General features: G+C 38.3%; 1 protein-coding gene across 12 annotated transcripts in view; it reads right to left on the bottom strand.

Annotated features, from left to right (window-relative positions):
* The window catches only part of Mbnl3 (muscleblind like splicing regulator 3), a 118,353-nt gene that overhangs the window by 65,801 nt on the left and 29,636 nt on the right, over positions 1–22,916 (bottom strand). For 8 of the 12 annotated variants that reach the window (XM_060375606.1, XM_060375605.1, XM_060375609.1 and 5 more), the window contains exon 2: positions 10,914–11,799. The exons of the other annotated variants lie outside the window; for them this stretch is intronic. In XM_060375606.1, the coding sequence (XP_060231589.1) occupies positions 10,914–11,090 (177 nt within the window). In that variant the 5' untranslated portion in view covers positions 11,091–11,799. The remainder of the gene's footprint in view (positions 1–10,913; positions 11,800–22,916) is intronic. 12 annotated transcript variants of the gene reach the window in all.

The raw sequence follows: 22,916 nt of genomic DNA, 5'->3' as shown, positions 1-22,916 counted from the left end.
AGGACCTCCTCTATCAGTGGCCTTGGAAAGAGACAGGAAGCAGATGAGGGAGGGAGGGTGGGATTGGGAGGGAATGATAGAGCGGGCTACGGCTGGGATACAAGTGAATGACCTGTGATTAAAATAAAAAAATAATAATAAATAATAAAAGTTCTGAAATTGTTATTATTAGTGCTATTATCCTTCACAAGTAGGCTCATGAACAAAGGTTTCAGAACAATGTGACAATGTAGTCTGAAAACAATCTCATCTCTGGGTAAAAGAATAGTGATAATACAATGCTGCCCATACGAACCAGGGCATTAAAAGGCTAGATAAATTGTGTGAACTCATAGAGGAAAAAATTTCTGAAGCCCAAAACAGGGGTGCACACCTGTGTTCCCAGCACTTGGAAAGGCTAAGGATGGAAGACTAGAAGTAGAGGCCACTCAGGGCTACACAGTAAGACTCTGTCACAAAACGAAACAACAGAAAACACAGGCTACAAAAACTGATCACTGGCAGAACTGGCTTCTACCTGCCAGTTGATTCCATCCCCAGCAATGCTAAAAGGCGACGACACAATATGTGCATTTTTGCCTGTGGAAAATTTAGAATATTGCTACTATGTAGTTTGTTGGCAAATTGTGGCTGACTCACAAGTTATGCTTTGGTTCAGGGAATTTGTTGCATTTAACACAGTTATATTACTATGGGCTCTATTTGGAAAGTACCCTCACTATCTATTCTTTACCCCTAAGAATATGGGTAGGAACAAAGGTTAATTTTTATTCCAACTTCTAGAGTTTTAAAAAATGTCCATTTATTAATAGAAAACTTCTAGTTAAAGGCATACATTTAATAAATGCCTCTGACAAAATCATAGCTGAAAACTATTTCTTTTTTAATGTGGCAATTTATTTCTTACATTTTTATTTATTTATTCACTTTACACCTGATTACAGGCTCCTTCCTCTCCTTCCAGTCACTCATCACCCTCCTGCCTCACCCTACCCCCATTTTCCCCTCTCCTTATCCTCAGAAAAGGGGAGGATTGTCTTATCTGGCCTTGGTGAGAGAGGAAAAACTATTTCTAATGAATGGCTCCTATATGTTCTTTAACCATATAACAGATTAGGCATGACAGTCTATCTCCAGTGATTATGTGGTTAAATCCAGATAGGTCAGCTTGTTTAGAAAATAAAACATTGACAAAAATGGAAACATTTACTAATTTTTTTTTCTGACACAGGCATTCTCCGTGTAGCTTTGGCTGTCCTGAACTCACTTTGTAGACGAGGCTGGCTTCAAACTCACAGTAATCTGCCTGCCTCTGGCTCCCTGAGTGCTGGGATTAAAGTGAAGTGCTACCATGCCCAGCTATTTATTGACATTTTAAAGAGAGCAACATCAAGACAACAAAAAGCATAAGTTAAATATATAATTATATCTGGCAGTAAACTTGACCTTGAGTAAAGTAACTGTCAGTATAAAACACTGAAATGTGCAAGGCATGCTGGCCCATTCCTTTAATCCAGCATTCAGGAGTCAGAGACTGTGGATTTATACTGTGAGTTTCAGAACAGCCAGGAATACATAGAGAAAACTTTTCTAAAATTAATAAATTGGTTAATTAAATTAATAATAAAAGAAAAACTAAACAATGTTGAAACTTCAGACAGGATTACAAATCCAGATTATACAACAATCGCAAAAACAGACTTTAAAAAACCAAAATATAAAAAACCAAAACATGGATTACATAGTTAAATATACACAGAAAGGTAAAAAAATAATGACCACAGACAGCTATGATTCCTCTGAAACACATAAGCTGGTAAATTGAAGATCAAATGATAAGATTTAGAGAATGAGGTACAAGGATGGTACAAGCAGAAAGTTCATCTCTTGGACGGGGCGGGAGTTGGGGAGAGATGAACAGTAAGTAAATGATGTTCTGGGTACAATGTCATATTCCTAAAAAATCTACCTCCAAGGAATACAACAGTAGCCTACCATGGAGGGCCACTAAAAGACTCTACCTAGCAGGGTATTAAAGCAGATGCTGACACTCATAGCCAACTTTGGGCAGTGTGCAGGGAATCTTTCTTTTTAATTATTTATTGTTTTATTAATTACAGTTTATTCACTTTGTATCTGAGCTGTAGACCCCTCCCTACTCACCCCTCAATCCCACCCTCCCTTGATCATCTCCTCACATGCCCCTCCCCACATCCAATGATAGGGGAGGTCCTCCTCCCCTTCTCTCTGATCCTAGTCTATCAGGAATCTTATGAAAGAAGGGGGAGATAGAAAGACCTAGAGGGGTCAGGAGCTCCACAAGGAGAGCAACAAAATAAAAAATATCTGGGCCCAGAGGTCTTTTCTGAGACTGATACTCCAACCAAGGACCATGCATGGAGATAACCTAGAAACCCCGCACAGATGTAGCCCATGGCAGCTCAGTCTACAAGTGTGTTCCCTAGCAAGGGGAACAGAGGCTGTCTCTGACATGAACTCAGGGACTCGCTCTTTGATCACCTCCCCCCTGAGGGGGGTAGCCTTACCAGGCCACAAAGGAAGACAATGCAGCCAGTCCTGATGAGACCTGATAGGCCAGGGTCAGAGGGAAAGAGAGGAGGACCTGCCTTATCAGTGGACTGTGGAAGGGGCAAGGGAGGAGAGAAGGGAGAGAGGGTGGGTTTGGGAAGGGATGAGGGGAGGGGACTATAGCTGGAACACAAAGTGAATAAATTGTAATCAATAAAAAATAAAAAGTACATGTAAAATTACGGTTTAGAAAAGGACAGTATTTGCAATGACTTCATAAAGCGATGCTAACAGAAACAAAATTATTTCCATATTCCCCTAACATGAGTTTCTTCATAACCAAGAAGTTTAATTTCAAATTTTCAAGTTTCTTCTATCACAAGAAAATGGTATAATCAAAATTTCAATTAGCAAACACATTCTTGACCTACCCTGAACTATGTCACTAAAGTGCCTAATTGCAACTTGGCTACATGTAGGAGAGAAATGGGCATGACCTATAAAGCATTTTAAGTAATGTTGATTAGAGTTCAATTTTTTTAAAAATCCATTCTTAGGTTAAACAACTACTACAGTGTTTACAGGTGATTGATGACAAATAACACAAGTTAGTCAGGGCACTTTACTAGTAAGTACATAACAGCATCAGACAGCATTATGAAAACAAAAACAAAAAAAAAAAAAAAAACAGCCACCAATGCGGTTAGCTAACCCAACAATACAGTGTTTGGGGAAAAAAATGGACACGGGCACACAGACAGTTCAGTGTCCTGACGCTTGGGAATGGAGAAAGCTATCATCATGTTGAATAACTTTGTAACCAACATTATCCAATTTCTGTTCTCCATTTTGGAACAAACAGTCTAAACGATTAACCAACTAGAGTATGAGTCAGGCTTTATGGCTCTCATCAGTAGTCTCAGCACTTGGGAGGATAAGTCAAGATAATTGTTGAGAATTAGAGAAAAGTTTAGGTTACTTTTTAAAAATTCATATATTTTTAATTCACTTTTCATCCTTGTTGTAGCCACATCCCTCCTCCCCTTCAGTCCCACCATTCCCCCCCCTTTTCCTCAGAAAAGGAGAGCTCCCTTTCTCATCCAGCCCAGCTCATCAAGTTGCATCAGGACTGAACATGTCCTCTTCCCCTGTGGTCTGGCAAGGCAGTCCTGCCAGTGGAAAGTGATCAAAAAGGTGGTCAGTGAGTCAGTGTCCGATAAAGTCCCCCCCTCCTTACTGGAGGATCCACATGAGGCTTAAGATGCCCATTTGCTAAATCTTTGTGTGATGGTGGGGGTAGGTCTAGTTCATGTATGGTCCTTGGTTGATGCTTCTGTCTCAGCAAACCTCTCTGGGCTCTGGTTAGTTGGCTCTGTTGTTCTCTTTGTGGAGGAATAATGTAGGAGAGAAGACATAGAGAGTTAGGAGGGTGGAGATCAGACCTGGGGAGAGAAAGGGAGAGAGAACAGAAAGACTGTAGAGATAAGTAAAACTCTGGGTGGGGTCATCTCTGTGACAAGCTGGATACCTAAGTCAAGGTAGGCTTCTGGGAGGATATGAGCAACACTCAAGCAGAGACTCCTAGTAGTAGAGGCCATAGAGACTGAAGAGGGCAACCTTGAACTAGACTAGTCTCCTATCAGGGGGAGGGGAACACCAACCCACCCACAAAAACTTCAACCCAAAATTTACCCTGCCTACAAGATGTGCAGAGATAAAGTTAGAGCAGAGATTGAGGGAATGTCCAACCAAAGAGTGCCAACTCCTGACACTATGAATGATACTCTGCTAAGCTTGCAGACAGGAGCCTGACAGAGTTGTCCTTTGAGAGGGGCTACCCAGCAGTGCCTGAAAATAAATGCTGAGACTCACAGCCCAAACATTGGGCTATGTGTAGTTAGTCTTGTGGAAAAGTGGGAGGAAAAAGAATAGGACCTGGAGGTGACAGGAGCTCCAACAGAAGACCAACAGAGCCAACTAACAAGGGACCAGAGTGGCATGTGGAGCCTGAAGCATCCACAAAGGACCATGTAGGAACTGAACCTAGGCCCCTACAAAGATGTAGCAGATGGGCAGCTTAGGTTTCATGTGGGCTACTTCTAAGGTCCTGTCTCAACGTACAACCCCAGAAGAAGAACTACGCATGAACCATAAACTTTAATTTAAATGCCCTTTTGATATTTGCTCCTTTTTTTCCTTCTCAGTTGTAATAAAGACTCAAATGATTAGAATCATCAAGCTCTTCAGATAACCTTGTAGTAATCTTGAGGAATTAACTTTCTCTCTCTTACTAATTCTTCAGTTTTCTCATGGTAAATGGTAAGCATTTTTAATTGAATAGTCTTTCAGCAGCCAAACTGTTCCTTTCCCAGTTTTGTTTTAAATGCCATGGACAAAATAACTTCTTTAAATTAATTGTCTGAACCACCGAGTCCTTGGGAACCAGCTGGGGAAATTTAAATTAAGTCCCTACTTTAGGAGCTTTGCTTAGTGTTAATTTTTGATTTTAATAATTTGTATTATGAGTGGAATGTAAGTTGCTGACACTACAGGGAACTTGGGTGAAGAGTATATAGGAGGTGTTTCCATTATTTTTGCAACCTTTCTCTAAATCTAAATTTATCTCTAAACAAAAAGTTCAAATAAACTGAGTCTGTTTGGTAATGATCATGAATGCAGTCTTCATTCAAAAGAGATTTTTGAAATGTTCCCCCAAAGACTATTATAGATGAAGGGGTATTCCTTTTTGAGGGCAATATTGAAGAAGATTTTTTTTTTAAAGAAAACTGTTTTCCATGACTCTCAGAAAGACAGCCTTACAGAACAAGCAAACCTCTTTGCTTGAGCTCATACATGATTCTATGTCTTGTGTAATATTTGGGGTCGTGTTGCTAAGAGTCTGACATCTGGCAAGCTGTACTTAAGTACACATGGATGAGCAAATATTCAATCAAAATAGTCTTTTTTGTGTGGGGGCCTGGAAATAAATCCCAAGGCCTTGATCATGCTAGGCAAACAGCCACTGTGCTACAGCCTTAGCTCCAAAACATTTATGGTTTTTTTTTACCTTTTTTATTATTATAATTATTCACTTTGTGTCCTGGCTATAGTCCCCTTCCTCATTCCCTCCCAATCCCACCCTCCTTCTCTCTTCTCTCTCTATGCCCCTCCCAGAGTTCACTGATAGGTGAGGTCTTCCTACCCTTCCATCTGACCCTAGCCTATCAGGTCTCATCAGGACTGGTTGCATTGTCTTCCTCTGTGGACTAGCAAGGCTGCACCCCCCAGGGGGAGGTGATCAGAGAGCCTGCCACCGAGTTCATGCCAGAGACAGTCCCTGCTTGCAAGTGAAAACTGCTGTGATTAAGTACTCTAAATATAGAACATACGGATCCTGTGGCCAATAATTACCTACAAGGATAGTTATATTTGTATGACAAGCTTTATTTGTCATAGTTTCATTGTGCTTATAATAATATATGAAGTCTGAAGACATTGTTTAGAGGTTTTTTATGTGCATTACTCTCATAGTTCCCATCATTTAGGAACATATATTGCCTGACATAATTTTCCTGTGACTATCACTGTTCTTATGGCCTAACTACAAAGTAGTTGTTATAAAACTCCCCAAAGTAGTGATTGCGACAGGTAGACATAATTGCTGTTAATCTGTTGTAATAAAATACTAGCTGCATTTATGTATTTCCTGAACCTCAGGTAGATATACAGGATCACATACTGTTTCAAGAATACAATGGAAGGTTCAAGATATGCCTGATATTTTTGAGGCAGGGTAAGCTGGCTATGAAAGCAATCACAAACAGACAATCATTTGTTAACTCTAAGGGGGAATTCATTGAAAATGCCAATCTAAATCAATGACAATGTGTAATACCATGGAATCAGTAAAGAATAGGTTAGACAATGTCAAAGGGAAGTTTTGAAATAAATGTGCCAAGAAGATAAGGGAACTGAGTAAAAAACAGCTGCATAGGAACATGATACAGCCTTCACAGGCTAGATTCCTGTCTGAAAATGGTGCAACCTCCACACAATGGAGTATTACTCTGCGATGAAAAATGAGGAAATCATGAAATTTGCAGGTAAATGGTAGGACCTGGAAAGGATCATCCTGAGTGAGCTGTCCCAGAAGCAAAAAGACACACACGGTATATACTCACTCATATAGACATATAACACAGGATAAACCTACTAAAACCTGTACATCTAAATAAACTAATCAATAGAGAGGACCTTGACTAAAATGCTCAATCCCCATCCCGAAAAGCAAAGAGGAGGGACATCAGAAGAAAAAGAAAACAGGAAACAACCTAGGAACCTGCCACAGAGGACCTCTACCCTGCAGACTATCAAAGCAGACGCTGAGACTTATGGCCAACTGTTGGGCAACGTGCAGGGAATCTTATGTAAGAAGTGGGAAATAGTAAGATCTGGAGAGGACAGGAACCCCACAAGGAGAGCAACAGAACCAGAAAATTTGAGCACAGGGGTCTTCCCAGAGACTCATACTCCAACCAAGTACCAGGTATGGAGATAACCTAGAACTCCTGCACAGATGTAGTCCATGGCAGCTTAGTGTCTAAGTGGTTTCCATAGTAATGGGAAGAGGGACTGCCTCTGACATAATGTGATTGGCCTGTTCTTTGATCACCTCCCCCTGAGGGGAGAGCAGCCCTACCAAGCCACAGAAGATGACAATGCAGCTATTCCTGATGTGATCTGATAGACTAAGATCAGAAGGAAGGAGAGGAGGACCTCCTCTATCAGTGGACTTGGGGAGGGGCATTCGTGAAGAAGGGGGAGGGAGGATGGGACTGGTAGGGGAGGGCCTTATGGGGGGATACAAAGTGAATAAACTGTAATTAATAAAAATAAATAAATTAAAAAAGAAATGGAAATACAATGAATAATTTAAAAAAAGATGCAGCATTCAGGTAGTTATGGGCACAGGCCTTCAGCACAATGCATGATCATCCATTCAACTCATCCTTCCTCTTTTCATGACCTCCCCTCATTATTGGTGACAATAGGACAGTTTCTATTGTAACCTTTATGTAGGCAAATAACCATCACCTGTTAGAGTAGCTAGTGCTAGTGGAACACACACACTTGCACACACATGCACACGTACACACATGTGTAACTAAAAGAACCCACAGACTACAGATGATCAAATGATTGCTTAATTTATTTAACCATCAACGAACAAAATAGTACACAGATAAATTCAGTGAAACTTCAATTATACAAATTGAAGAGAAGCAACAAATGTGTCAGCAATCATTCAGGTGTGCTTTTTGTGTGCTGTGATAAGAGTACAACCAACATAAGTCAATTACCATCATCTTAGCATAGCTTTCATGCATATCTCGGCTATGCAACATAAAAGAAGAACTACAAAGTTCTTTTGTGCAGATATGAAACTCTGGTGAATGTTCTATCTAAACAGCAAATTAAATAATTATGTAAAAGGCTTTCTTTATTTGAAATATTGAGGTTTTCATGAAAATAAGTCAAAACTGTAGGAATTATACAAATCATCTTTATCTACTATGACTGGTCATCAAGATTTTTAACATAATGACTAAATTTTTTAAGAGCAATGGATCTGGAAAAGTTTATAGCATATGAAAATAATTTAGTGATTTATTAATATTATTTTCCTCAATGTATTTACTTTATAGTAAGTACTCTTTTGCTTTTAAGAGGAACATTGTCCTGAAGAATTATCAAAGATTACCGAGATCACACATCTCACTCATTCTCTGATGTCTAAAAAGACAGAATCCACTATGAATGCCCTATCATAGGTTCACATAGAACAGAACAGTGATATATGTAAAGTGTAGGACTAAAATCACTCTCATAGCAAGAGATTTGAGCACATGTGTTTGCAGCACTAAGTAATAAGGTCTACCTAAATGGAACCTTTTTAATAGCTCCTCTAACAAACATTCATTAATAGTAAGAAGATATCCTTCTGCTTGATTCACTTTGTAGTTATACTTTTGTTTGTTGTTTGTATTGTCTCTTTGGTATCTCCATAGACATTGTAAAAGTTAGATAGTGAAGGCATTATGTCCTTACTAAAGACAAAATCACTCAAGGTTTGAAAGAAAAAGATGCTGAAGGATCAGATTAGTAGGGCTGGGACTTTATTCTAAGTCTCCAGAAGCAAGACGAAAAAGGGCCAAGTGCAATACCTAGACTTGCATGCGTTCTGGGTGAAAGGCACTTCTACCTAACTAGCTCAGTGCTTGTTTTTGCCTTAGGGCACAGCCCAGGCCGGTAGCAGTAAACTGAAACTAATACACAGAAAATGACCACCAATCCAGCATGAAATGTGCAAAAAATTAAGAAACAAATGAGCTCTTTTTCTTAGACAGGGTCTTACTAGGTTGCGCTAGCTGCTCTGGAATTTGCTCGGTAGACCATGCTGACTTCGAACTCAACAGAGACTCACCTGACTCTGACTCCTGAATTTTGGGATAAAAGGTGTATGCCACCAGGTTTGGGCAAAAATAACCCTTTTGATTATTAGATCTGCTTCAAATAAAACTAGTTCAGAGTTTTACCTTTTGTAAATACCTTTTGTCTTACCATAATGAGTCTCCATTATTGAACTGGAATGGCCCACAATGAAACCAAGCAACCAAGAAATAAGTAAAACTACATAGGTTTATGTTGAACATCCCTAACTTGAAAAACCATAAAGCTCCAATATAATGTAATAATTGGAAAATTCCATACATGACCTCATATTGCATTCAAAGAACAGATGAACTAAAATATTGCATTAAAATTACCTATGGACCACGTACATATAAACTCTACTCTTTCCATATATATTTATGTATTATATATAAATAAAATTATACACACACATATATATGAATTTCCTGTTTAATGTTGGTGCTCATCCCAAGGATATGTCATTATGTACATGAAACTATCCTAACCCTGAAGAACTCTGAACTCTGAATCACTTCAGGTCCGAATTCTAAGAATCATTCATAGGAAAGCATTTGAAAATGTATTCAGAGTAAACTAACACACAAAAGAATGCACCTAAAAATGTTAGTGAGGTAAAGCTGATCATGATGACAGTCACATAATAATATCATGAAATTTTTTAAAACTATTTCATTTGACTGAATCTCATGAATCATATCAAATGCATGATGACAAATGTATTAATTAAACCAAGAACCCATCTACACTTTTTGCTTCTCTGCTTTAATTTGGATATTCTTATCCTTACTTAAAGGTAATTATGAATAAAACATAAAAATGAATACATTCTCATGATACATAATCATTTATGTCCTGCTGTATATAGCATCCCACCAGTCCTTATATTTTACTATATTTAAGCTTGACAACCTTGGCATTAAGACTCTCCTGGTACTTACAAATTAGAAGTTGTTCACAAATTAGAAGTGTTTAAGAGGAAAATGCAGGGAGGTTACTTTTATAACAATATGCCTAATCTTCCTGAACAGTGAGGTTTTACCTTAGATGCTCTGTCTGACTTTATCTTCTATGAGTTGACTGGCCCAGGCATTTACTGAGACCATAGTTTACTACCATGCATAATAAGCTATATTTATAACATAATCCATCAAAGGGTTTCTTTGTTGCATGAGAATTTTGATCACTGCATCAAAAATCCTAATTCTCTGAGCTGGAGAGATGGCTCAGTGATTAAGAGCACCAGTTGCTCTTGAAGAGGACTCAGGTTGGATCTCAAGAACCTACGTGATGGTTCACAAGCATCAGCAACTCTAGGTCTGGGGAATTTGATGCCTTCTTCTGTCCTCCAATGGGTACCAAGCATACACATGTTGCACATACACACAGGTAGATGCAACATTCACCGATTAAATAAAATGAAATTTTCTAATAAAAAAATTTAAAGTCTAAATTCTGTATAGAAACTAAAACCCAATGAGATAATAAATTAGCCCCAGGTGTGGTGCTAAATGCCTGTAATCTCAGCAACTCAGAAAATAGAGGCGGAAGGGTTACTACAAATTCAAGGCTAGCCTAGTCTACATAGTATGATACAGACCAGACAAACATACATATAGAGAACATGCTTAAACTTCAGCACATTTACCTCAGTCCTACAAAATTTTATGAGTTTTCATTTTATAAAGTGAATCTATCTCAATCAGTACACTCTACGAGAATGAGCGTTCAACTGGCTTAGTTAAGCACACAGAAAGTTTGTATCTTGTTGTAAACCAAGTAACACATCATTTTATGATGTTATTAATTTTACTCTTTTCTAACACACCTTCTTTTCAAATGCCTAGAAATCAACACATTAAAGGAATTATGTGCAGGCACATGACACTCACCTTCAGTGAATCAAAACAGGCCACCACACGGCCATTTTCCACATGGCACACTCTTGGCGGATGGGCAAACCTGCACTCTGTGTCAGCTCGAGAGCAAGTTCCTCTCTGAAATTCTCTACAGACTTCTAACGTCAGCCACTTGGTATCACGAATTAGAGCAACATTGACAGCTGTCATACTGAAAGCAAAATGGTAATTAAGTGCACCTTCTTTCGGACAATAATATGACTGCGGATGGTTCAAGGAATCTAAGTGAATCTGAACCAAATGTGAAGTGAGAGCAGGTTGCTTTGATGGAGTGTGTTTGTTAGCACTTAGGTTCTCACTGAAGCCACGTCTGATCTGGTCAAACACAAAAAAGTCACTTCTTCAGTCAACGTTGTATCAGAATAACCAAAAATCAAATTAGAGACCAAGTCCTAAGAAGGCAACTATAACAGTTAAGATATTGACTGCTATATTTTGTTGCTTTGCTGAATTTGCTTCAAATAACTGGCAGACTTTCAAAAGACTTCTATGCTGCCTAGTTGATGTTTTCAATTATTCTTACAAAAAGCATATGTTGCTGGCTGCCCTTCAATTTGTGGAATGGTCTCAAATCAGGGGGAGAAAAGTCTATCTCCCCAATTCTTTGCCCTGAAGAATAGAGTTGGGAGGATGCTACAATCTAAAAAATAGTTGTGTAAAATCAAGGGAAGGGAAAATGACTAAGAAAACTGAGAATGAGAGAAAAATTAAACGGGCAAGTTGCTGACAGTGAACTACAAGCGCAGCAGGTTTTTATAGGGGCAGGGGTGGGGAGGGGTGTGTGGGGAGAGGGCTTGGAAAGAGAGCTCTAGAGTAGAATCCAAGCAGCAGAGTTTTCAGAAAAGGCACTTTTCAGAACCTGCAAGAAAAAAATAAATGAAATTAGCTAAAACACTGCAATGCTTCCTTTCCAACTCTAGACTTGAGGAGAAGAGTAACTGTATCTCATGTAAAACAGGAGGCAGCTACACACGGAGAGTGCGACACAGCACTGTAAGCTATGTTCATTGAAAGGCCACTTCCCAGTGTTAGGCGTCTTAGAGGAAAAGCAGCAATTGTTGAGATAATTTGTAGTGCATAACTGGGCAACATCCAAATCTCTTCAAATTATAGTTTGCTTTTGGTATGTTCAGGGTAAAAATTAATTTTGCTGTCCACTGTGCAGAAAATGTCATGGCAGCTAGTTTACTCGCAAGAATCTGGTTTGTAGAGGCTACGGGAATCTGTCTTTAAATGAAAGTTATCATTGTCTGAGTGCAGCCTCTAATATTTGGTTTCAAAGTTCAGAACACAGGAATTTCAGAGCAACATATATTGCTCTGAAAGGTAACATGTATGTATGGGAAACATATATGAAGCAGTCATAACACAACTAGGTGAAAACTTAATTCGTATGAAGTAAAATGGGGAATGGAAATATAAAATGTGCTTTCGATTTGAGAAAATTCCTTGAGCAGCTGGGACTGTTGTTCCTGGATGTACTTCTTGGGCTATTTCTTAGTCTTTATGAAAGGAAGATTTCAACACACACAGGTAGATAAGATAGAAAGTACTGCTAGCAGTATGTTAGATATTATGCAGCTTGAAGATTTGCAGTTATCCCAGTGTCAGCCAGCATCAGTGGCAAGCAATTCAGCTGGAAAGATACATGCAAAGGTAATTTGCCAATGATAAGCCATGCACATAACCTGAAGTAACAGTAAAGCAAATGTCAGCTCTGAGTAGCCAGCGAGGCAACTATCTTGTTAACATTATCTAAAGAGGATTTTAAAGTCTTGAAAATCTTTCACTTAGTTTTTGAACATATTTAACCACTTTTTGTTTGTCTTTTCCACAGTCCAGAGGAAAGTCAACATCACTGAACTTTCCAGTTATCACTGGGAAATTAAATGCCTAGGAATGCAAGTAAGCTTATCTAGCTAGCCACAGTGGAGTTTCTAGTCCCCTTCTGGAAAAGTTAATGGCTAATGGTAAATGTGAAATTACGGTTAATTACTCAGTAATGGGCCTCAGGGCATTGTGTAGGCTTTCAACAGAAGCGCTAGGACTCCTCTCACTGCTCTGAGTGTCCCTTCACATCGTGTTACACATACAACCATGTTCTAAAGTTTTTAAGTTGTTGGGCAAATGAAAACAAAGTATGGTGCAGTGGTTATGACAAAATTATGATAGTTCCTCAACATGTGAGACTTAACATAAACTAGCATTTCAATGCCTTAGTTATATCTGAAATAATGGGGCGGGGGAGAAGATTCATTCTGGTGCGACTTGATGTACTGAGGTGGGTTGGTGGGGGCTCCCCTCTTCTGAGGATTAAGGGAGAGGGGATAGGGAGAAGAGGGAGGAAGGGTGGGACCAGGAGGAGAGGAGGAATGGGGTTATAATCTGGATGTAAAGTGAATAAATAAATTAATTAATTTTTAAATACTTCAAATTCTGGCAATGTTTACAAAAACACTATTTACAAATGCAAAATGTCAAATAAGCCTACCAACAGATAAAAGGATGAACAAAATGTAGTATATCTACATAAAGAAATATTATATTGCCTTTTAAAGGAATGAAGTGTTGACTCTTGCTGTAACATGGATGAATTTTGAACACATTGTAATAGGAAAACAAGCCAGATATCATGAATCCATTATGGAAACTGCTTACAGTAAAATCCACAAAAATAGAAAATAGATTACTGGTTAATGAGTATTTTACCACCTTTTGGGGTGGTAAAATAATGGTTATTATGTTAACACAGTTTTAAAACAAACAATGACCTATTTACTGAATTGTGTACTTTGTTACTGTTTTATTTTTATTTTTATTTTTCTGACAGTGTTTCTCCATAAATCTCTGGCTGTCCTGGAACTCAGTATGGTAACCAGACTGGCCTTGAAATCACAAAGATCTATCTGCCACTGCCTCTGAAATGCTGGGATAGGAGTGTGCTACCACCCCCGACAATTGTCCACTTCTAAATTAAAATATTGGACAGTATATTAAATATGGCCTAATAAAGCTGTAACATTTTTTAAGTCTAAAGAGACTCAGCCACAGCAATAACAAAAATATATAAAGGAAAAAAAAAAAAAAAGCAATCTTACTGAGTAATGGGATTGGCTATCCCAAGCTTTATTGTATTCACATTAGACATTGATTCTCAGTACTGTTAGTTAATTAAGTATTTCCAAGAGTAAAGCCAGTTTACACATTGTGAGGGCTTGCTATATTTATGTAAAGTGCACTGTAAGAGTGTGCTCCAGAGTGGGTAAGTTTAAACTCACACTTAATCCTATAACTAAATTTCATAGGCTGCCTGAGCATATATGAAAGAAAAATCACAAAAAGTATATTTATAATGGTTCAGGATTTGCTCAGAACATAAAAAAAGTGAAGATCTGCAGAAAGACTTTTCTACAGAGGACCATCATATAGAAACACAGATAGGAATTTTAAATTTTAATTTTGAACTTACATAAATGAAACAGGAAGTGGCCTCAAGCCATGCACTCTATTCAACATCAGGAGTGAGAAAATGGGGATTTTTGTTTGTTTGGTTTTTTGCCTATGACCTTGGACAGGACCTTGGTCAATTCCTTCATATGGTTCTTCCTTCAGGGTGAAAAAGTTTGGGGAGCTGGCTCAGAAGAAATGAGGTACAGCACAAAAGGAATTGGTGAAAATGTGGAGTTCTCTCATGCAGTTGTACTTGAAAGACTATGCATAAAAGACTGCCTTTCCTTCTACTCTTAAAATCACTTAGTTTGAGATACAATAAAACTTTAGCCTCAGTGCTTTATATCCGAGCAACAAGAATACTGTTAGGTCTTTTTTTTAACCTTTCTACTTTTTTAATTAATTACAGTTTATTAACTTTGTAACTCAACTGTAGCCCCTTCCCTCATCCCCTCCTACTCCTACCCTCACTCCCTTTTCTCCACCTATGCCTCTTCCCCAGTCCACTGATAGGGGAGGTTCTCTTCCCCTTCCATCTGATCCTTGTCTATCAGGTCTCATCAGGACTGGCTGCATTGTCTTCCTCTGTGGCCTGGTAAAGCTGCTGCCCCCTCAGGAGGAGGTGATCAAAGAGAAGGCCACTGAGTTCAAGTCAGAGACAGACCCTTTTCCCATTACTAATGGGTCAAAAACCTCTACATAAAACCAGAACCACTAAACCTGTTAGAAGAAAAAGTGGGGAAATGCCTTGAGCTCATTGGCACAGGAGACAACTTCCTGAACAGAACACAAACAGCACAGGCTCTAAGAGCAACAATCAATAAATTTGGACCTGGTGAAACTGAAAAGCTTCTGTAAAGCAAAGGACATTGTTGTCAGAATAAAAAATGACAGCCTACAGACTGGGAAAGGATCTTCACCAACCCTACATTTGACAGAGGGCTAATAGTAAGAATATGTAAAGAATTAAAGAAATTAAACAGCAACAAATCAAGCAATCCAATTTAAAAATGGATTACAGAGCTAAACAGAGAATTCTCAATAGAGGAATATTGAATGGCAGAGAAACACTTAAAGAAATGCTCAACATCGTTAGCTATCAGGGAAATGCAAATCAAAACGACCCTAAGATTTCACCTTATACTCATTAGAATGGCCAAGATGAAAAACTCAAGTGACAACACTTGCTGGAGAGGTTGTGGAGAAAGGAGAACCCTCCTCCATTGCTGGTGGGAATGTAAACTTGTACAACCACTTTGAAAATCAACCTGGCAATTCCTCAGACAATTAGGAATAGTGCTACCTCAAGATCCAGCTATACCACTCCTAGGCATATATCCAAAAGATGCTCAAGTATACAACAAGGACATTTGCTCAACCATGTTTGTAGCAGCTTTATTTGTAATAGCCAGTTTGGCCTTTTCCGATGGGAGGGGCATGCGTGAAGAAGGGCAAGGGAAGTTGGGATTAGGAGGGGAGGAAGGAAGGGTTTATGGGGGGATACAAAGTGAATAAAGTGTAATTAATAAAAGTTAAAAAAAAAAACGAAAAAAAAAGAATGGATGTATGATGGTCTCAGAAACCGTACAATAGAAATTTAGTTTTTGAACACATCTTTTTAAAAAATCTGAAGTCATTGTATTTAAAGATTTTACAAATTTTAGGATACTTATGTAAAAATTTAATCTCTCTGAAATCAGAATTATTTTTATAATTGAAAACTTATTAAATAACATATCATTCATCATTAAAAAAAGAAAAAAAAAGAGTTCTCAATGCAGAGCATGAAATTAATGAATTTGTTATATTTCAGTTTCCACATGCTTGGATTGCACTGATCTTTGGATCTCTCAAAAAAACTGCAGTTTTTGGTTGTTGTTAGGCTCTTCCTGAAGTGCTGAGAATGGAACCCTAAAACTTTCTCATGCTATCTCAAAATACTCTAAGCCATGAGTGATAGCTGAAATATTCTGATGAAAGAAAGGAAACTCATAAAGTTAAACAATTTGTTTGACATTACTAAGCTCTGAGTGGTTGAGCCATGACTCAAGGCAGTATCTTCTGCCTCCAAGTCTTGTGCACAGATCTCAACAGAGGGCATTTATCTCCCCTGGGAATCACAAACGAGGAAAGCTAGTCATTTTGTGGTATCATTATGCTTCCTTCACAACATTCCATTCTTGCCTGGTATATATCATCCCTTTCACAAAATCCCCAAGTTGTGCTGAACCAACATGTATCCAGTATCTGCAATGTGCCAGGCACTGTTGAGGATACTGATAAGATCTCTGGCTTTGTGGAATTTCCTATGTTCGTTTAGATAAAGAATTAATCTATGATTCAGAGTTCTGGAGAGATTCTATTAGGGAGTCTAATGTCTATTTCCAACCGGTAGACATCAGGTATTGTGAATTCAACACAATCTTCTAACTCACCATAATGGAACACCAGGTACTATGGCTTAATTAATACTCTTAAATCCACCCTTGAACACTTGCAGAGAAGGGAGTCATGAAGACAAATAGTGAGGAATTACTCACACTAAAATTTCTCTCTGCCTAGATCCCTCCTGGAGAAGCTTCTACTGCTCTAATCTTACAGATGGGGAAATGCAGATTGGACAAGTAATTCAAGTGAACAACTTCACCTAGCTAAAATAGGTCATAGAGCTGTGGCTCGGGCTAGGCTGTATGACTCCATAACCAGCCTTTTAGACCATATCACAACACTGGGTCTTATGGCACAAATCACATTTTTCATTATTCTGGATGACTGCACAACCTAACATTGCTCTGTTAAATTCCCTGATAATAAAGAATATGGCCTCTCAGTTTTGTTGCCTTTTATTTTTCATCAGAATTTCAAATACTGTTGTGCTTCTAAGGATTCCTAGTATGAAGAATATTAATGTGGCATAGTAATTTAACATTAGACTACAAGCTGTACATTGATAGAAAGGAATTTCATCACTGAGCCCCTTATAAGCATCAGAGCTCTGTCTATTTCTCTAGAATTTGAATCCACTGAAACAGTAAATCTGAGTATTTTCGCACAATATAAACTTCAAAATAATCCTCGTCTATAAGAGCATTAAGTAAAGTAAAAGCACTTGCTGTGTACACAACGACCTCACCAATGGTGCATTTTTTGAAAAAGTACACTATGTTTTTAATGGATTCCTTTCATTTTTCTTTAAAAAAAAATCATCACACACATACCCCCACACACACAAAGTAGGAAGAACTATGTTCTGTTGATATGACAGAAATAGGAATGCATTCCAGAAGGAGTACACGCTCACTACCATAAGCTACTTTTGTCCTAAATTCTCCCTACCTAGTCCTTCTCTCCACTCTGTCTCTACAAAACCAATAAACAACATAGAAACATGGCCAATGCCTAGTTAGTTCCTAAGACCACAAAGATAACAATGGCTAAGGAGGCCCTCCTTAAATTATTTTTATAGGACTCCAGAATGAATAATGAATACAGGGTTTTATTTCTTTCCATTTTAGCTTTCCTTAACATGTATATTAGCTCTGAATTTCTTGTGGCTATTTATTTTGGCTTTACAAATATCTAACACACCTGCCATACACTGCTTGAATTGGCAGGCTAACAAGATTTAAAAGCCTTCAAGTTTTAAAATTTGCTTCACATCCTGGTTACCTCCTTTCTTTTGGTTTGTGGCCCAATACTGCACCCTTTAGGGCATATAGGAAATGCACAGCACTGCAGATGGTGACCACGATTTCACAAGGATCTTAGAGAACACTCAAGTCTTATGTCCAGAGAAAGGAGACCATAAAAGAAAGGATATTTCACCCTTGTGCAGAACATTTTCAAATGTTTTTTTCAACCTTTGTTGGTTCTCATAGTAGCACCAGGTTAACAAGAACCACATAATTTTTCTTTTTTAATTAATTTAATTTTTATAATTACACTTTATTTACTTTGTATCCCAACTGTAGCCCCCTCCCTCGCTCCCTCCCAATCTCACCCTCCCTCTGTCATCTCCTCCCATGCCCCTCCCCAGTCCACTGATATGTTAGGTCCTCCTCACCTTCCATCTGATCCTAGTCTATCAGGTCTCATCAGGACTGGCTGCATTGTCCTACTCTGTGGCCTGGTAAAGCTGCTCCTCCTTCAGGGGGAGGTGATCAAAGAACAGGCCACTGAGTTCATGTCAGAGACAGTCCCTGTTCCAATTACTAGGAAACCCACTTGGACTTTGAACTGCCATGGGCTACATATGTGCAGGAGTTCTAGGTTCTCTCCATTAATAGTCCTTGGTTGGAGTATCAGTCTCAGAAAAAGATCCCTCTGCCCAGATTTTTTATTTTTTCTTTTATTTATTTATTTATTTATTTATTTATTTATTTATTTATTTATTTTTGCTCTCCTTGTGGAGTTCCTGTCTCCGACAGGTCTTTCTATCTCTCCCTTCTTTCATAAGATTCCCTGCTCTGCACAAAGTTTGGTTATGAGCCTCAGCATCTGCTTTGATACCCTGCTGGGTAAAGTCTTTCAGAGTTCCTCTGTGGTAGGCTCCTGTCCTGTTCCCTGTTTCCTCCCTCTTCCAATGTTCATCTCGTTTGCCTTTCTGAATGTGGATTTATCAGCAATCCCACTGAAATCAGAGACAAGGCAAGGTGGCTACTCTTTCCATATCTCTTCAACATAGTTCTTGAAGTCCTTGCTAGAGCAATAAGACAATTAAAGGAGATCAAGGAGATACAAATTGGAAAGAAAGAAGTCAAAGTATCAGTATTTGAAGATGATATGATAGCATATATGAGTGACCCTAAAAATCCTACCAGCGAACTCATATAGCTAATAAACACCTTCAGCAAAGTGGCTGTATACATAATTAACTCAACAAAATCAGTAGCCCTCCAGTACACAAAAGACAAATGGGTTGAGAAAGAAATTGGGGAAAACAACACCCTTCGTAATAGCCACAAAGGACATACAGTACCTTGGTATGAGTCTAACCAAGCAAGTAAAAGACCTGTTTGAAACAAACAAACAAACAAACAAAAACTTCCAGTCTCTGAAGAAAGAAATAGAAGAAGATATCAGAAGATGGAAAGATCTCCTGTGCTCATGACTTGGCAGGATTAACATGGTAAAAATGGCCATCTTATCAAAAGCACTCTATAGATTCAATGCAATTCCTATCAAATTACCAACCCAATTCTTCACATAGTCTTTTTCAAAAAGCAGTTAAGTCAAGTTATTAGGTTTCATAAACCCATTAAATAACCTATCTCAGTTCATATCTATAATCATGGAAGAAAAAGATAGATATAATGATTTCCTTTGATTATTACTGTTACATGATCCTCATTCTGTCAAATAGGCTCATCTTTTTATGCAGTTATGCCTACTTCAAAAATATTTATTCATTAGTGTGTGTCCACATGCATGAAAATATGTCACAGCCCACATGTGGAGTTCAGAGGACAAGTTCTGGTAGCCAATCTAAAACAGAGCACCAGACTTGCATGGCAAGTGGTTTAATCTACTGAGCTATCTCCCCAATATTCAATTTAAAAAATCTCATTGTCTATAATGAGGAAATCTGTTTAAAATGTAGTCTAATTTTCCACTGGCATGTTCCCCTTTACCCCCCAAATTCAACATAATCATAAAAATCTATCAAATAATGTTTATTTATCCTATGAAAGTTTATAAACAGCCCCAGTAGTAGAGTACTCCACTAACTCTCTTTTGTTTTGCAGTGCTGAGGTCTAAACCCAGGTCTTCCAGTGAGGGCTTCCCTACCTGAATTCATCACAGAATTCCAACAAATGAATGTAGCCTCTCAATCTCAATAATTAACATCCCTTCTTTATTAGGAGCAGTTACAAAAGCAGAAGAGAGACTGCGGTTGAAAATATTGGTAGAGTCCCAAATGTACCATCCTGTCAAAGACCAGAGCTGAACTTTGTAGTAGGCTTGAAGGGAGATAGCTATGGAAATGAATTCTGTGGAAATGTATACACAAGTGTGCTGAGCCTGGTGTCTGAAGTTTCTATTTCTAGAGGCTGTATGTCACACATATGAAGAAAAGATGTGCCTATAAATCAGTTGTTTATAATTCATATAGATTTGAACAATAGCTGCTTTAAGAGAGAATGAAGAGTGAAATACTGGAAGCACAGACAGGATAGTAAGTTCTCAATTTTTCTGTCTTCATACAAGTTTAAGGTTGTTCTCTCAAGGCTCTTAAAATAGGAATTTGATATATTCTTCGTATCCCACAGTTATACTAGATTGGCAAAACTAATTCTATATAGAATATTACTTTATGGAAAAATCTAGATCTTTAAATATTCTGGCTTTTAAATAGTGTTTAATTAAATGTTAGATAAGTATTCAATGTGCTTGCTAATGCTAAAGAAAGCTGTGTGACTACAATGAAATCACAATAAAATCGCTCAGCCTAGATGGGAGAAGCTGTCGTCTATCTCACAGGGTCAACCTCAACAAGCCTCAGCGGAAATATTTAAAGACCTCCACAGTAGAAGAAAGCTCTATTTAAAAGAGGCTTCAAGAATTTTTATTATGTGGTTGGGTGTGTACATGTGAGTGCAGTGCGCTTAGAAGACAGAAGAGGGAGTCAGAGGCTAGAAGAGGGAGTTGGGTCCCCTGGAGCCAAGAGTTTACAGGCTGGGTGGGTATGGGAACTGAACTCCTAGTCCTCCACAAGAGCAGTATGTGCTCTTAACTGCTGAGCCACCTCCCCTGTTTCCAAAATAGTGTTAACACTATTGGAAAGCAACAGCTGAACTCTGTAATTTAGGTTGTCTTCCAACAAAAACCAGTTTTCTAGGTTTGGACATATGGCACAGCGACAGAGTACTTTGCCTGGCATGTCTGAGGACCTGGGCTTACATCCAGCACTAGAAGGAAAGGAGTGAGAAAAAAAAAAAAAAAAACACCAATAAAAACAACAACAAAACAATTCTATGAACTTTATCAGTTTCAGCTCTCATTTGCCTTAGTAAGTTGGGACATAACTTTTGTGAGTACATTTGTGAGGCATGTTAATTAAATTCAGACTTCTGGTTTAAACAAGGGATGTGGGAAATTAAGTACATGTCAAATATTTAAAACACTCCAAAGAACTTTAAATGGGCACCCAGTAGTTATCAAAAGCCAGTGAGAGATAAAGTAGCCTACTAATTGCTCCACTCTTGAACAGAGACTAAAAAACATTCATCTCCTAGGCTAAGACACCTGAAATTTTGATGTACAAATGAAGAGCTGACAATCTAATTTCATCACATATTGGCAGTCTCTGTTCCAAATGGGTGGTTGAACTCAATATCCCTGGTTTATTTGGTTTCTTTCACTAACAAATGAGATCCGTGTTGGAGCTTAATTCCTGGCTGTGGAGTAATTTTCACACAGTGCTGACAACCAAAAATGTATCTTCAGCAGCCTTGAATTCCCAAAGGAAAGGCAATCCCTTCCTTCTAAGGTTATAACCACTTACTGACACTAGAGGCCTGTGTCTTCCACTAGTGTCAGTGCAATTTCACTGACACCCTTCTTCCATTTCATGCTACACTAGCCCCAAGTTTTAATATCTGGCACATTTCCACCTTACTCTCATTTGTAAGAGTTCATTCTTTTCTACAACATTCTGGTCAGGATAAATAGGTTCCATATGAAATGTGCTCTATATTAATTTCTAATCAAGTAGGATACTGGGAATTGTATTGAGTAAAAACTCCAAGAGTGAGTTTAGGGTTCACAAAATAGTCAATAAAACATGAAGGTATTTTGCCCAGCTGAATACATTTTACCATGCACACAAAACTGGTAAATCAGTTAAATAGTCCTCATTTGTAGTTGTTAATTAACAGTTAACATTGAGGAGATGTCTCAGTGGGTAAAGCACTTGCCTTGCAACATGAGGACCATAATTCTTATTCCTACCCAAACAAAGATGAAGAGGTAGCATAGAGGTGTAGCCCCAGTACTGGGGAGGAATGGGTTGCTAGCTAGTGAATGCCAGATTCAATGAGCGGCTCTGTCACAAAATTATGGTAAAAAGTGATCAGGAAAAATACAAAATCTCAAGCTCTATCCCCTATATGCACACACATACATGTACACATGCACATAACCTACACAGACACACATGTTACATACACACAAAATAAAATAAGATAGTTCACATTTATGAGACTCTTATTTTGTGCTAGACAAGATGCTATGAATTTATAGTCACTACCTCGATCAATTCTCTCCTGTACTTTCTGAAGTGTGTACTGTTGAGAAAAGTAAAGTTTAATTTAAAAGCACAATCTCTCAGAAACTTAAATTCTAGACTTGGTGTTAAATAGTTGCATTGAGTTTTCCAGTTCCTCAGAAATCATGAGTGTCACGGATACCAAAAATGTCCTCCAAGTTTTCCATTGTCTTCTCAGTTCATGCAATCACAGTATGAAAGTACATCATTCAGTGGAACCCATAAGATTTTGGGTTGCTTATAGTTTGGAGGGCCTATCT

Source organism: Meriones unguiculatus, chromosome X (genome assembly GCF_030254825.1).
Source record: "Meriones unguiculatus strain TT.TT164.6M chromosome X, Bangor_MerUng_6.1, whole genome shotgun sequence".
Taxonomy (NCBI): Eukaryota; Metazoa; Chordata; class Mammalia; order Rodentia; family Muridae; genus Meriones; species Meriones unguiculatus.
Note: the sequence above shows the minus strand (reverse complement) of the source record. Positions and strands in the feature narration are given on the sequence as shown.